Genomic DNA, 16521 nt, shown 5'->3' on the forward strand with positions numbered 1-16521 from the left:
ACCATGACATCACTCTTGAACTTTCTAGTTCTCTTAAATCCTTTACAATTCTTATCTCTGAATCCCTTGGTTTGATTAACAGTTCTTTAAATGAGATCATTTCTAACAAGCGTATTGAAAAGTTGTCGATTTAATCCGCCTTAATTTTAATTTTTTTGTTTTGTTCTTCCTCTTGTCTTCTGCCATACTTGTTCCTTGATATCATATAACTAACAATAGCTGGCTGGTTTGAGTGTTGCCTATACCTTTGACACTGCTCATCTCGAAACATCTTTGCTTTCTTGCCTCTTTCATTACACCATTCTTCCCTCTCTCTTAACATTCCACCCGTCTCTTGGGGTTGCAGGTACCCACGTCCCTGCTCCATTATAAATTGCACAGGACCTGTGTGTAGACAGGTACTTGAGGCTGGATAGGTGTGGGTGTCGGTGTGGCTTGGTATTAGTGGGTTTGGTGACGATGTGTCTGTGTGGGTGTAAGCGTATGAAGACGTATGCTAATGATATATATTTTGTAAAAGTTTTTAAAGGCAGTGTCCAAAGCTTAGGTATAAACTTCACTATATTTGCGGTTGAAGATCCTAATTCCACTCTGCTTATTTTCTTTGTATTGTAAAACAGGTTCCAGACTGTTGAAGAAGCCACGTGCGTACTAGGTCCCCAAAACATAGACTAAAGAGGCCCAAAATCCTCTTTTAACGAAGAAAATATACCGGATTTCACCCCAACGACACCTGATGCACCACTAGCCAATCAGCTTCTGAGGAGGCGGCGCTTGTGGCCAATAAGGTGCGCGCACGTGACCGGCTCTGGCAGCGGGGCCAGAGGTGACCATGGGAGGCGAGCAGCCGGGTCTCAGTCGCTCCTCTTCACTAAGAGTTCTGCTGGTCTCCTGAAGGCGACACTGAACAAGGCGGCCAGTTGAAGACAACGCAGGAGCTGCCGGGCCACGACCACGAGAGACTCAGCCAAGGGCGCCGCTCATGCTGGCAGATATGGTGAGTAGCCTCTGGACTCACACTTCACGCAAAGTATGATTAATTAATGTCTCAGACCTGGAAACGTCTCTTCGTTAACTGATAAACAAGTAATGTGGATGGAATTATTAGTTGGGAATTTTTGATGACATTACTTTCACATATATACTTTGTATATCACAATAAGGGAAACAAGAAGTGGATTATGTCATGTCTCTACAACAGTTAAAATTACCTCACGTCATTTTATTGTAAAAGATAAACAGAAAAATGCATCCACATGGCTTTAGAATAACAAGAGAATATTCTTCCAGTGGTCGAAGTACAAAGTTATTACTGAAATTTCAATTTTGGTTCTAATATGTATTTTTACGCATAAATGTATGTCAAAATTGATAGGATTCTAATAAATCTCGTAAAAGTTAAGGAATTTAGGACCTTTATGTTGGCTCAACGCGACCTTTGACCTGTGGTGGCATTTAACTACGGATGTGGCTCGTATTAAGCACAGACCTGCACATTTAACAACGGGTGTGACCTGTACTAACCACAGAACGGTGGCGTCTAACAACATGTGTGACCCGTACTAACCACAGAACTGTTGCATCTAACGTCGGGTGTGACCCGTACTAACCACAGATCTGAAGCATGTAACAACACCCCGGTAGTTAGATACAGCACATCCGTGGTTGGACAGCACATCCGTGGTTGGTTAGTGCAGGACTTGATGTATTCCCACCGTTTTCTCTCATACATAGCCCCAACTGCAGTAGAGTCGCGACGTAAACAAATGGGGGTCGTTGGGTCGTCTAAGATATTTAAACTTTAAAAAGGGAAAATCGAATTGCTTAATGTCTATGGATTTTTGTTTGTTATCTTGTTTAGGAATATATTAGTGTTAGGATTTGATGGCAGTTCATGGTGCCGTGTTGAGGGATATTTTAATGTTCTGGCGTGTGATCGGAAATTCTGTGACATTCACCTCCGCCATCTTTATTATATTATTTCCTCAAACATATCTGACAAATTTTGATAGTTTTTGATGTGTTGAAATCTTGCTATTTAGATATGTACATTTCGTTTCAGAAAATATTAAGGCGTTAACTATTATCCGTGGAGATCTGTACTTAGATTTTTAGACTTGATTTATGCATGCATATATTTTTTTTTCTATAGGTTGAACATGTGTTTCAGAAACGTCATGGGCCAATTATATAGTAAAAATGTTTGTGGTCTTACAATTATCCTACACACGTTTGACAGCTGCTGGTGTTCAAGGAATTGATGTGATAGGTACAGATACCCAACCATCCAACCGTCATAACCCGTGTGTTGTTCATCTTTAGTTCTGGCCGTGTACCGTGTGTTAGGGTACCGGGGCTGCATGATAGTCCTGGCCGTGTACCGTGTTAACGTTAAGTTATCGGGCTGCATAATGACCACTTAGTACTCATTACCCATGAAAGTCAACAGCATATACATCGTACATCCTGGATCGTACCGTCGTGCTCAAGGATCGTACCGTCGTGCTCAAGGATCGTACCGTCGTGCTCAAGGATCGTACCGTCGTGCTCAAGGGTCGTACAGTCGTGCTCAAGGATCGTACCGTCGTGCTCAAGGATCGTACCGTCGTGCTCAAGGGTCGTACAGTCGTGCTCAAGGATCGTACCGTCGTGCTCAAGGATCGTACCGTCGTGCTCAAGGGTCGTACAGTCGTGCTCAAGGATCGTACCGTCGTGCTCAAGGATCGTACCGTCGTGCTCAAGGATCGTACCGTCATGCTCAAGGATCGTACCGTCATGCTCAAGGGTCGTACAGTCGTGCTCAAGGATCGTACCGTCGTGCTCAAGGATCGTACCGTCGTGCTCAAGGATCGTACAGTCGTGCTCAAGGATCGTACCGTCGTGCTCAAGGATCGTACCGTCGTGCTCAAGGATCGTACCGTCGTGCTCAAGGATCGTACCGTCGTGCTCAAGGATCGTACCGTCATGCTCAAGGATCGTACCGTCGTGCTCAAGGATCGTACCGTCATGCTCAAGGATCGTACCGTCATGCTCAAGGATCGTACCGTCGTGCTCAAGGATCGTACCGTCGTGCTCAAGGATCGTACCGTCGTGCTCAAGGATCGTACCGTCATGCTCAAGGATCGTACCGTCATGCTCAAGGATCGTACCGTCGTGCTCAAGGATCGTACCGTCATGCTCAAGGATCGTACCGTCGTGCTCAAGGATCGTACCGTCGTGCTCAAGGATCGTACCGTCGTGCTCAAGGATCGTACCGTCGTGCTCAAGGATCGTACCGTCGTGCTCAAGGATCGTACCGTCATGCTCAAGGATCGTACCGTCGTGCTCAAGGATCGTACCGTCGTGTTCAAGGATCGTACCGTCATGCTCAAGGAGTATGGAATATCCACATGGAATAAGTATCATTGTCATTGAATGTGGTGATTCATGCCACTGTGTGACTGGATATATTTTCATGGGAGCTGACATGTAACATTCCCGTTCCCCCTTTAGCCGACCTGTAAGACATGCGGGGAAAACGAAGGTAGAATTCTTTGTCCCATATATATATATATATATATATATATATATATATATATATATAGCTATTTAAATCGCAACATCACACTTGGTTCCCGCCGTACAACGCCAATCAATCTAGGCCAAGCACTGTCTGCTATGTGCGGTCGTAACCCTTGTAAGAGAGAGTGATTAAGGAGGGTCAGATGGCGGGGAATGACCTGGGTAGCTGGGTGCCAACCCCCGCCACCTGACCTTCCATAATCACTCTCCCTTATAAGGGTTACGACCAGACATAGCAGACAACGCTTGGCCTAGAAAGATTGGTGTTGTACGGCGGGAACCAAGTGTGATGTTGCGATTTAGGTAACTTTGTTTCGTACTGGCACCTGATGAGGTGGATTGTCTCCACAAAACATGTCGTGCCACACGTATAGAAAAATTATATTTATACGAGTATAGTGCATATGAACGCGCAGTTCTATATAACATACAAACCTCCAACAGCCAGGATCGAACCCGGGACCCCTGTGTGGCAGGCAGGAGTGTTACTGCTAGGCTGTGGTCACCCCTGATTAAGAAATGACTATTCAAATACTATGTACTCAAATACCCTTCGTCTCACGTTGGTGAGCAACGGGGTCTACACTGGTCATGTCCCATCAGGCTCACACAGCTAGCAGATAGCATTTTACCGAACCTTCCTACAACAGGGAGGGAACGAGGAGAAGCGGGAGACCAAATTGAAGGTGGAAGGATGGAGTGAAAAAGATTATGAGCGATCGGGGCCTGAACATGCAGGAAGGTGAAAGGCGTGCAAGGAATAGAGTGAATTGGAACGATGTGGTATACTAGGGTCGACTTGCTGTCAATGGATTGAACCAGGGCATGTGAAGCGTCAGTGGTAAACCATGGAAAGGTTTTTGGGGCCTGGATGTGGAAAGGGAGCTGTGGTTTTGGTGCATTATTACATGACAGCTAGAGACTGAGTGTGAACAAATGTGGCCTTTGTTGCCTTTCCTGGCGCTACCTAATTGGGGGGGATGCTATTTCATGTTTGGCGGGGTGGCGACGAGAATGGGTGAAGGCAGAAAGTATGGATATGTACATGTGTATATATGTATATGTCTGTGTATGTATATGTATGTATACGTTGAAATGTATAGGTATGTATACGTGCGTGTGTGGACGTTTATGTATATACATGTGTATCTTTGTGGGTTGGGCCATTCCTCGTCTGTTTCCTTGAGCTACATCGCTGACGTGGGAGACGGCGATTAAGTATAATATGTATATATATATATATATATATATATATATATATATATATATATATATATATATATATATATATATTTTTTTTTTTTTTATACTTTGTCGCTGTCTCCCGCGTTTGCGAGGTAGCGCAAGGAAACAGACGAAAGAAATGGCCCACCCCCCCCCCCCATACACATGTATATACATACGTCCACACACGCAAATATACATACCTACACAGCTTTCCATGGTTTACCCCAGACGCTTCACATGCCTTGATTCAATCCACTGACAGCACGTCAACCCCGGTATACCACATCGCTCCAATTCACTCTATTCCTTGCCCTCCTTTCACCCTCCTGCATGTTCATGCCCCGATCACACAAAATCTTTTCCACTCCATCTTTCCACCTCCAATTTGGTCTCCCTCTTCTCCTCGTTCCCTCCACCTCCGACACATATATCCTCTTGGTCAATCTTTCCTCACTCATTCTCTCCATGTGCCCAAACCACTTCAAAACACCCTCTTCTGCTCTCTCAACCACACATCTCATTTCCAGCACATCCATCCTCCTGCGCACAACTCTATCCATAGCCCACGCCTCGCAACCATACAACATTGTTGGAACCACTATTCCTTCAAACATACCCATTTTTGCTTTCCGAGATAATGTTCTCGCCTTCCACACATTCTTCAAGGCCCCCAGAATTTTCGCCCCCTCCCCCACCCTATGATCCACTTCCGCTTCCATGGTTCCATCCGCTGCCAGATCCACTCCCAGATATCTAAAACACTTCACTTCCTCCAGTTTTTCTCCATTCAAACTCACCTCCCAATTGACTTGACCCTCAACCCTACTGTACCTAATAACCTTGCTCTTATTCACATTTACTCTTAACTTTCTTCTTCCACACACTTTACCAAACTCAGTCACCAGCTTCTGCAGTTTCTCACATGAAATCAGCCACCAGCGCTGTATCATCAGCGAACAACTGACTCACTTCCCAAGCTCTCTCATCCCCAACAAACTTCATACTTGCCCCTCTTTCCAAAACTCTTGCATTTACCTCCCTAACAACCCCATCCATAAACAAATTAAACAACCATGGAGACATCACACACCCCTGCCGCAAACCTACATTCACTGAGAACCAATCACTTTCCTCTCTTCCTACACGTACACATGCCTTACATCCTCGATAAAAACTTTTCACTGCTTCTAACAACTTTCCTCCCACACCATATATTCTTAATACCTTCCACAGAGCATCGTGGGGGAGGGGAGTGGGGGAGGAATGGGATGTATTTAGGGAATCAGTGATGGATTGCGCAAAAGATGCTTGTGGCATGAGAAGAGTGGGAGGTGGGTTGATTAGAAAGGGTAGTGAGTGGTGGGATGAAGAAGTAAGAGTATTAGTGAAAGAGAAGAGAGAGGCATTTGGACGATTTTTGCAGGGAAAAAATGCAATTGAGTGGGAGATGTATAAAAGAAAGAGACAGGAGGTCAAGAGAAAGGTGCAAGAGGTGAAAAAGAGGGCAAATGAGAGTTGGGGTGAGAGAGTATCATTAAATTTTAGGGAGAATAAGAAGATGTTCTGGAAGGAGGTAAATAAAGTGCGTAAGACAAGGGAGCAAATGGGAACTTCAGTGAAGGGCGCAAATGGGGAGGTGATAGCAAGTAGTGGTGGTGTGAGAAGGAGATGGAGTGAGTATTTTGAAGGTTTGTTGAATGTGTTTGATGATAGAGTGGCAGATATAGGGTGTTTTGGTCGAGGTGGTGTGCAAAGTGAGAGGGTTAGGGAGAATGATTTGGTAAACAGAGAAGAGGTAGTGAAAGCTTTGCGGAAGATGAAAGCCGGCAAGGCAGCAGGTTTGGATGGTATTGCAGTGGAATTTATTAAAAAAGGGGGTGACTGTATTGTTGACTGGTTGGTAAGGTTATTTAATGTATGTATGACTCATGGTGAGGTGCCTGAGGATTGGCGGAATGCGTGCATAGTGCCATTGTACAAAGGCAAAGGGGATAAGAGTGAGTGCTCAAATTACAGAGGTATAAGTTTGTTGAGTATTCCTGGTAAATTATATGGGAGGGTACTGATTGAGAGGGTGAAGGCATGTACAGAGCATCAGATTGGGGAAGAGCAGTGTGGTTTCAGAAGTGGTAGAGGATGTGTGGATCAGGTGTTTGCTTTGAAGAATGTATGTGAGAAATACTTAGAAAAGCAAATGGATTTGTATGTAGCATTTATGGATCTGGAGAAGGCATATGATAGAGTTGATATATATATATATATATATATATATATATATATATATATATATATATATATATATATATATATATATATATATATTTATTTATTATTTATTTTGCTTTGTCGCTGTCTCCCTCATTTGCGCGGTAGCGCAAGGAAACAGAAGAAAGAAATGGCCCAACCCACCCTCATACACATGTATATACACACACGTCCACATACGCAAACCTAAACATCCATACATCTCAATGTACAAATATATATACACACACAGACACATACATATATACCCATGCACACAATTCACACTGCCTGCCTTTATTCATTCCCATCGCCACCTCGCCACACATGGAATACCATCCCCCTCCCCCTCATGTGTGCTAGGTAGCGCTAGGAAAAGATAACAAAGGCCCCATTCGTTCACACAGTCTCCAGCTGTCATGCAATAATGCCCGAAACCACAGCTCCCTTTCCACATCCAGGCCCCACACAACTTTCCATGGTTTACCCCAGACGCTTCACATGCCCTGATTCAATCCAATGACAGCACGTCAACCCCGGTATACCACATCGATCCAATTCACTCTATTCCTTGCCCGCCTTTCACCCTCCTGCATGTTCAGGCCCCGATCACTCAAAATCTTTTTCAATCCATCTTTCCACCTTCAATTTAGTCTCCCACTTCTCCTCGTTCCCTCCACCTCCGACACATATATCCTCTTGGTCAATCTTTCCTCACTCATTCTCTCCATGTGCCCAAACCATTTCAAAACACCCTCTTCTGCTCTCTCAACCACGCTCTTTTTATTTCCACACATCTCTCTTACCCTTACATTACTTACTCGGTCAAACCACCTCACGCCACATATTGTCCTCAAACATCTCATTTCCAGCACATCCACCCTCCTGCGCACAACTCTATCCATAGCCCACGCCTCGCTACCATACAACATTGTTGGAACCACTATTCCTTCAAACATACCCATTTTTGCTTTCGGAGATAATGTTCTCGACTTCCACACATTCTTCAATGCTCCCAGGATTTTCGCCCCCTCCCCCACCCTATGATTCACTTCCGCTTTCATTGTTCCATCCGCTGCCAGATCCACTCCCAGATATCTAAAACACTTTACTTCCTCCAGTTTTTCTCCATTCAAACTTACCTCCCAATTGACTTGACCCTCAACCCTACTGTACCTAATAACCTTGCTCTTATTCACATTCACTCTTAACTTTCTTTTTTCACACACTTTACCAGACTCAGTCACCACTTCTGCAGTTTCTCACATGAATCAGCCACCAGCGCTGTATCATTAGCGAACAACAACTGACTCACTTCCCAAGCTCTCTCATCCACAACAGACTTCATACTTGCCCCTCTTTCCAAAACTCTTGCATTCACCTCCCTAACAACCCCATCCATAAACATATTAAACAACCATGGAGACATCACACACCCCTGCCGCAAACCTACATTCTCTGAGAACCGATCTCTTTCCTCTCTTCCTACACGTACACATGCCTTACATCCTCGATAAAAACTTTTCACTGCTTCTAACGACTTGCCTCCCACACCATATATGTGGAAGGTGGAAGGCATATATGTATATATATATATATATATATATATATATATATATATATATATATATATATATATATATATATATATATATATATATACACACACACACACACACACACACACACTTACACACACACACACACACACACACACACACACACTCACACACACACACACACACACACACACACACACACACGAATATAATAGTGCATATGAACGCGCACTTCCATATAACATACAAATCTCCAACAGCCAGGATCGATCCTGGGACCCCTGTGTGGCAGGCAGGAGGGTTACTGCTAGGCTGTGGTCACATTGTCTAACGCGTACCGCATGCCACGCAGGGGTCCCGGGTTCGATCCTGGCTGTTGGAAGTTTGTATTATATATATATATATATATATATATATATATATATATATATATATATATATATATATATATATTCCCTGGGGATAGGGGAGAAAGGATACTTCCCACGTATTCCCTGCGTGTCGTAGAAGGCGACTAAAAGGGGAGGGAGCGGGGGGCTGGAAATCCTCCCCTCTCGTTTTTTTTTTTTTTTAATTTTCCAAAAGAAGGAACAGAGAATTGGGCCAGGTGAGGGTATTCCCTCAAAGGCCCAGTCCTCTGTTCTTAACGCTACCTCGCTAATGCGGGAAATGGCGAATAGTTTGAAAGAAAGAAAGATATATATATATATATATATATATATATATATATATATATATATATATATATATATATATATACGAATAAAGTGCATGGGAACGCGCACCTTCATAGAACATACAAACCTCCAACAGCCAGGATCGAACCCGGGACCCCTGTGCCACAGGCAGGATTGCTACCGCTTGGTTATGGACCTGGCTAATAGGAAATAACCATTCGAATACTATGTACTGGAATACCCTTCGTCTTACGTTGGTGAGCAACGGGGTCTACATCGGTTATTTCCCAACAGGCTCACACAGCCAGCAGATAGTATTTTACCTAACCTAACTGTACAACGGAGAGGTTGTATTCATATACCTTCATATACCTGCCTCTTCTAAAAGGGGAAACAGAAGGATTCACGCGGGGAGTGCTTATCCTCCTCGATGGCTCAGATTGGTTGTCTAAATGTGTGTGCATGTAACCAAGATGAGAAAAAAAGGAGAGATAGGTAGTATGTTTGAGGAAAGGAACCTGGATGTTTTGGCTCTGAGTGAAACGAAGCTCAAAGGTAAAGGGGAAGAGTGGTTTGGGAATGTTTTGGAAGTAAAGTCAGGGGTTGGTGAGAGGACAAGAGCAAGGGAAGGAGTAGCACTACTCCTGAAGCAGGAGTTGTGGGAGTATGTGATAGAGCGTAAGAAAGTAAACTCAGGATTGATATGGGTAAAACTGAAAGTGGATAGAGAGATATGGGTGATTAATGGTGCCTATGCACCTTGGCATGAGAGGGAAGTGTTTTGAGAGAAGCTGAGTGAGTGTGTTAGCAGCTTTGATGCACGATACCGGGTTACAGTGATGGGTGATTTGAATGCAAATGTGAGTAATGTGGCAGTTGAGGGAATAATTGGTGTACATGGGGGTGTTCAGTTTTGTAGATGGGAATGGTGAGGAGCTTGTAGATGTGTGTGCTGAAAAAGGACTGGTGATAGGGAATACCTGGTTTAAAAAGAGAGATATACATAAGTATACGTAAGTAAGTAGGAGAGATGGCCAGAGAGCGTTATTGGATTACGTGTTAATTGATAGGCCCGTGAAAGAGAGACTTTTGGATGTTAATGTGCTGAGAGGTGCAACTGGAGGGATGTCTAATCACTATCTTGTGGAGGCAGTGAAGATTTGTAGAGGTTTTCAGAAAAGAGGAGAGAATGTTGGGGTAAAGAGGATGGTGAGAGTAAGTGAGCTTGGGAAGGAGACTTGTGTGAGGAAGTACAGGTAGAGACTGAGTGAAGAATAGAAAAAGCTGAGAACAAAGGACGTAAGGGGAGTGGGGGAGGAATGGGATGTATTTAGGGAAGCAGTGATGGCTTGCGCAAAAGATGCTTTTGGCATGTGAAGCGTGGGAGGTGGGCAGATTAGAAAGGGTAGTGAGTGGTGGGATGAAGTGAGAGAAAAGAGAGGCATTTGGACGAGGGTCAGCGATTAAGCATAATAATGATGATAATGATTCTAATACTAATGGTAATAGTAATGATAATGATAGTTACAGTTATGTCATATAAACTTAGTAGTGAGTTACAATGTAAATTTTAGTAGTGAGTTACTATGTAAATTTACCGATATACTGGTCGAAATTTTGTGTGCATATTTTTGTTTTTACGTTCTTTCCTGTGTGTCAGTCCATCATGAAAGAGTAAAGAACCGCTTTTGCTTCTAAAAATATTGCTATAAAATCTCTTGACTTAACGAAGCTTTGTTGGTAAAATCCCCGAGACTCGTTACGCTTTGGAGGTGGCAGCCCTCATTATGATGGGGCGTTAAATCGCTGTTCAACGAGGAATATTTAATAATATTACGACAAAGCACACGGCACGAACTTACATACGGTCGGTACGCATCCAAAACATAACCATAATTTTCTCTACTGACGTCCTTGATAACTTAAGTAACACCTAAGTTAACTGTATCGCACGTTGCAGAGGTAAGAAAAGCTGTTTTAGTGTGATTCATTCAGTTTTAATGTGTTTCTATGTCACGCACTCTATCCTGAATGAAATTAAAAAGTTTTATTTTTTAGACAAGATATATATATTGGTTAGGTGTTGTATAGAGAGGCTGGAGGGATGTCACACCACAGTAGAGGTTCAACAAGATACGTTTCCGTCAGGCCAGATCGGTGGAAGGACATTGACCATAGTTACGAGGGAACACCACACGAGGATGATCCTTCGCGGACTCCGTTGTGGTCAGCCACTATCGCCGTGCGGCGGGGCTGGGTACCCAAGTGCTGGTGTTCTCCATGATCTGTGTTGATGATTGTCTGTAGGAGTGTTGTTTACTGATGATTGTCTGTAGGAGTGTTGTTTGCTGATGATTGTCTGTAGGAGTGTTGTTTGCTGATGATTGTCTGTAGGAGTGTTGTTTACAGATGATTGTCTGTAGGAGTGTTGTTTGCAGATGATGCCAGGATCAGGAGATGATAAAAGTGACCGCGAGTGCTGCAGATTACATAGGGTTGTAGGCCTACCAAATAAAAAACAAAAGTCAGTACTAAATAAAAAACAAAATTCATTACCAAATATAAAAAAGTGCCGGGGGATACGGTGCAGGAAGAGCTTGGTGTTAATAACAGTCTCAAATAGAAGGCTCTCAGAAGACATGGTGGAGTTGCGTCGTGTGGTGGAGACGGTGAAGTGTGTTAAGTGTTTGTTTGTTGTCATCGTGATGGTGGACGTCTGGTGTGATATTCATGCCAGCTTGGCTACATGACCTCAATATAGTCTTGACTTAGTCTTCACTATTTTTTAGTGTTGTTGTTGTTGTATGAAAGATGGACATATCGAGCAGTTAACTTCCTAAGACCATTTTCATACGTTCTTTTCCAGCTTGTAGAAACCTAATCTCAGTTTTTTTCCTTTCTTGTTTTGTGTTAACAGCCTTGTATACAGAGAAGAATGAAAGTATTGTCATTTTATTTGACTCTTGATTATTACTTACTCTTCATTCATTATTTACTCTTTAATGTGTTTTCTGGATTTCTCATAATAGCTAGGCTCTGGCTAGGCTCCCTCGTAGCGCTAGCACAGGAAAATCCAAAGGATGAAACTAATTTTTGTTCTGATGAAACTTTGTGTTTGTGGATTGAAAGCCGTCAGCCCACGGGTATGTGAGGATACACACAGCAGCGTGGGCGAAGGAGGGGAACGTGACAGCCACACTAGCACTGGTTCACACTGTACAGGAAGTATTGATAGGGTTACAGGTTGGTGTGAGGCTTTCTCCGTGTGCTTATAAATGTCAAGATATTTTTTTTTTCGTTTCCTCCACAATGTATATAATTCGTGGTCAGAAAGAGGCTGAAGTATTAGGGAGCTACTGAAGTAAACTTTCAGTGGCTGAAAGGTTAAGAAAGTCTTCTTAAATGGCTACGCTGTTTGCTGTACGTTATTCCTGGCTTCATAAGACATGACTCAAACACGAGGATATATGAAAATAGGAGGATAACCCCACCTCCCTCGTCTCCCCCTTCACTTTGTGTTGGAGTGGATGGGTCGGTAAATACTACGGCAGACTTAACCCTCAGAGGTGAAGTGAAGACCTGCCGGATATGGTTCAGTCACCCTTAATAATCCCAGAGATCACGTAAGACTGACTCTCAGGACTTTATGTGTGGGAGGCCTGTAATGATGGTGGTAGGATGGTAATGATGGTGGTAGTGATAGTGGTAGGATGGTAATGATAGTGGTAGGATGGTAGTGTTGGTGGTAGGTTGGTAGTGGTGATGGTAGGTTGGTAATAATGGTGGTAGGATGGTAGTGATGGTGGGTAGGTTGGTAATAATGGTGGTATGTTGGTAGTGTTGGTGGCCGGATGGTAATAATGGTGGTAGGATAGTAGTAATGGTGGTAGGATAGTAGTGATGGTGGTAGGAAGGTAATAATGGTGGTAGGCTGGTAGTAGGATAGTAATAATGGTGGTATTTTGTTAATAATGGTGGTAGGATGGCAATTATAATGATAGTTATGGTAATGATAATGGCAGTGATGGTTATAATGGTGGTAGTGATGGTAATAGTGTGGGTAGTGATGGTGGGTACAGTGAAAGTGTCATCATGGCTGAAGAAATGCTGCAGATGTATGGCTTCCTCAGGGGGGACGAGATTTGACGAAAGAAAACGGCCCACATGAAGAAAATGGGTCGTGCAATCATCACAGTTACTAAACCCCTGAGCACGACACGACGGTAGTACGACCCATGGCGGTGATGACTGACACGTACGTAGTGTGACCAGGTCCGGGTTGTCACACTCCCAGGGGGTCGTACTGGCGTTCCCAGGGGTCGTACCGTCGTACCTAGGGGGTCGTTCCGTCCTGCTCAGAAGATAGAGATGCGACGGAGCGAGCTGATCAAGTGTCTCATGGTGGGGGTGTTAACTGGTGTTTTTCTTTCTTGCAGTTTTCACGTCGTTTACTTGTTCGAAGTATAGAAAAAAAAAAAATATATATATATATATATATATATATATATATATATATATATATATATATATATATATATATATATATATATATATATATTATCCCTGGGTATAGGGGAGAAAGAATACTTCCCACGTATTCCCTGCGTGTTATAGAAGACGACTAAAAAGGGAAGGGAGCTGGAGGGGGGGGATCCTCCCCTCCAGCTCCAGTTTTGGTTTTCCAAAAGAAGAAACAGAGGAAGGGGCCAAGTGAGGATTTCTTTTTGCCCCTCTAATGCTCAGTCCTCTCTTCTTGATGCATCCGTTGGAATTTTTTCCATGGTAGGGGTAAAATGAGAGGAATGTGCAGAAAAAAGAAAAAAATTGCATTTGCAGTGATGATTTACGTATCTCGAGTGCAACATTCGTCATTCACAGCCAATACGTTGGACAAAAACAGCTTACGTACATTTTTTTTTGTTTCTTGTACACCATCTTCCTTTACTACCACTGTAGGTCAGCCATCGTGAACTTAACAATTTTGTTTTATCAGAGTTATAGTCCAAATTGTGTATTTCTCTTGGATAAAACGATCATAACCAATTGAATCGATAAAGGGTACAATACAGAGACAATTGTTCCTTTCCAGATATGTTAACGTTTTCATGTACAAGTATTGAGAATATATTTGACATGTTTTCTGAGGAAGAAATATCTTCTAATCATGGTTTCTTCATACTGTATAATCAGTTTATTTTTGACGCGGATAGATATACCTTGCGAGCAGTGACGGGAACATCTACCAGATGTTTCGTGTAGCATATCATTACTCCACTGGACACCCAGAATACATCATTGTGAAAATGAGAAACGGGAAACTCTGCTCCAACTGGTTCAATACACAGCCATGTTGAAGTCCAATGTCCAATCTCTGGAAGGCCGAGACTGCGAGAATTATCACAGTTAACTGGATCATAGATGTATACCTGTGGTGGAGGTTGCTTGACACATGGGTGTGAAACACTGAGTGTTGAACCTGGTACACTGACCATGCCCCATCACTAAACACACAAGCTAAATTTGCTCTTAAGGAAACCTACGAAAATACTGGTACTGTGTTTTGAAAACTCTCCTGGATTGGTTGTTGCCAGAGGTTGCAAGAGCTGCCTCTCTTTCAAGCAGCCTCGTAATTACATGTCAAGGAATCATAATTACCAGCACGACTCTCATACAATAATATACTTGGAATGCAAAAAGAACCCCTCTAATTTTTTTCCTGACATTGTAGAATACAGCATCCTCACTCATTACTGTAACCTTTCACAGTATTGTTCGTAAGCGAGACTTTTTCAATTTTCCTAACTTGACATTCAGTAATAAGTACTTTGACATTATTCAGTGTGCATGATTTGATGAGTCCTTCCCCAGTCATGTATACCGTCCATAATGCAGCGCAGTAAATACGTGGCTAAAGGCATGTTCAGTCTCCCTTCTGCCAGCCTTCTGGAGCCACTATAAGTGAAAAACACTCATTGTCTTTGAATTTCTCATGAATTAGGATAATAAAAGAGCTATTTCATCTAAGTGAACGCTGTAGCGCGGCTAACACAGATGTATGAAACCAAACGATGAAAAATTTATTCGTCGCAGCCGATCCTGGCCGCCATATTGACCCGGGGTAACCACAAGGTTCACATGAATTGTGGCTAATGCGGAACGCTGGCCACAGCCTATGTAAGTCAAGATTTACTCCACTTATTGTGTCATTTCCCAGGACGTTGAGATAATTTGGGTTGACATAGATGAAGAGTAGAATGTGTATTAATGACGTGTATACCTGTACGTATCATTGATAGCTAAGCCAGAACCGACTCACACAACCCACCCCCTCCGGGAAGCCACGTTTACAAAGTCGTATTTTCATATATCCTGGACGCAAGGAGTAATGGGTTTTAGTCTTTAAGTTTCCTATCTTTGCTGACTACATTGTTTCCCATACACGTATCTACATAACAAAATACGTTACTGAAATATATGCCGCCCTTTAATAGCTGTCGTCTTAGGCAATGGTTTGTGCTCGGAGATCCGACCTTGGCCAATCGGCTGTGTATTGATGAGGACCAGTTGTATATATATACGTATATAGTTATATAATACCATAAGTGAACGAAATATATAGGAATTTAGTATAAATATATAGACCTTGTGATGAGGTAAAACGAATGCGTAGCAAATCTTAGCAATTTTATTTTGTTCATGGTAATGCATTATAATTATGTCGTACAGTAATGATGTCTAGTGACCATCTTACCATTATGGAGTTGATGGCTTACATCAAGTATGTTCAGGCAACACAAAATATGGAAATTACTTGGTTATGTGGGGGGGAAGTCAGCTGGCGAGACTGCCATGTTGGCCGCAGTCGTTTGTTGATGACGGTGCAGGTCAGTGTCTGCAGGTGGAAGACTGCAGAAAGTTGCATTTTCATGGAATAATATCCTCACGACGGTTATCACCAACCCTTACACACCTTGTCATCCGTCTAATGTGCTTTTCACTACATACTTAAGTGTTCATTACCCCTTCAAAATTGCCAAATTATCTCCAAATGGAGCAATTTTGTACAGGTTGGGCGCCAACGCTTTTAGTCCATTGTCACCACAAGCCAGATCAAACAGGTGTAGGATGTTTGTGGCGTCAGATTAAGAGAGAATTATTTTCGTACCACATCTTCAACAACGACTAAGACTCTTTTTTTTCCTTGTGGCTCTGGCGATACATTGGTCATGGCAGGTGAGGTGAGCCAGTGTGTG

The 16521-nt window shown here is 42.9% G+C and overlaps 1 protein-coding gene across 5 annotated transcripts in view; it reads left to right on the plus strand.

Moving 5' to 3' along the window:
• The first annotated feature begins 620 nt into the window (after positions 1 to 620).
• The window catches only part of LOC139751345 (insulin-like peptide 7), a 77623-nt gene continuing 61722 nt past the window's right edge, over positions 621 to 16521 (plus strand). Inside the window, exon 1 of one of the 5 annotated variants that reach the window (XM_071666704.1) lies at positions 621 to 997. In XM_071666704.1, the coding sequence (XP_071522805.1) occupies positions 983 to 997 (15 nt within the window). In that variant the 5' untranslated portion in view covers positions 621 to 982. Of the gene's footprint in view, positions 998 to 15366; positions 15443 to 16111; positions 16153 to 16223; positions 16336 to 16521 lie in introns of those variants that run through there. The other 4 variants (XM_071666700.1, XM_071666702.1, XM_071666701.1 and 1 more) reach the window with 4 other exon arrangements.

Source organism: Panulirus ornatus, chromosome 11 (assembly GCF_036320965.1).
Source record: "Panulirus ornatus isolate Po-2019 chromosome 11, ASM3632096v1, whole genome shotgun sequence".
Taxonomy (NCBI): Eukaryota; Metazoa; Arthropoda; class Malacostraca; order Decapoda; family Palinuridae; genus Panulirus; species Panulirus ornatus.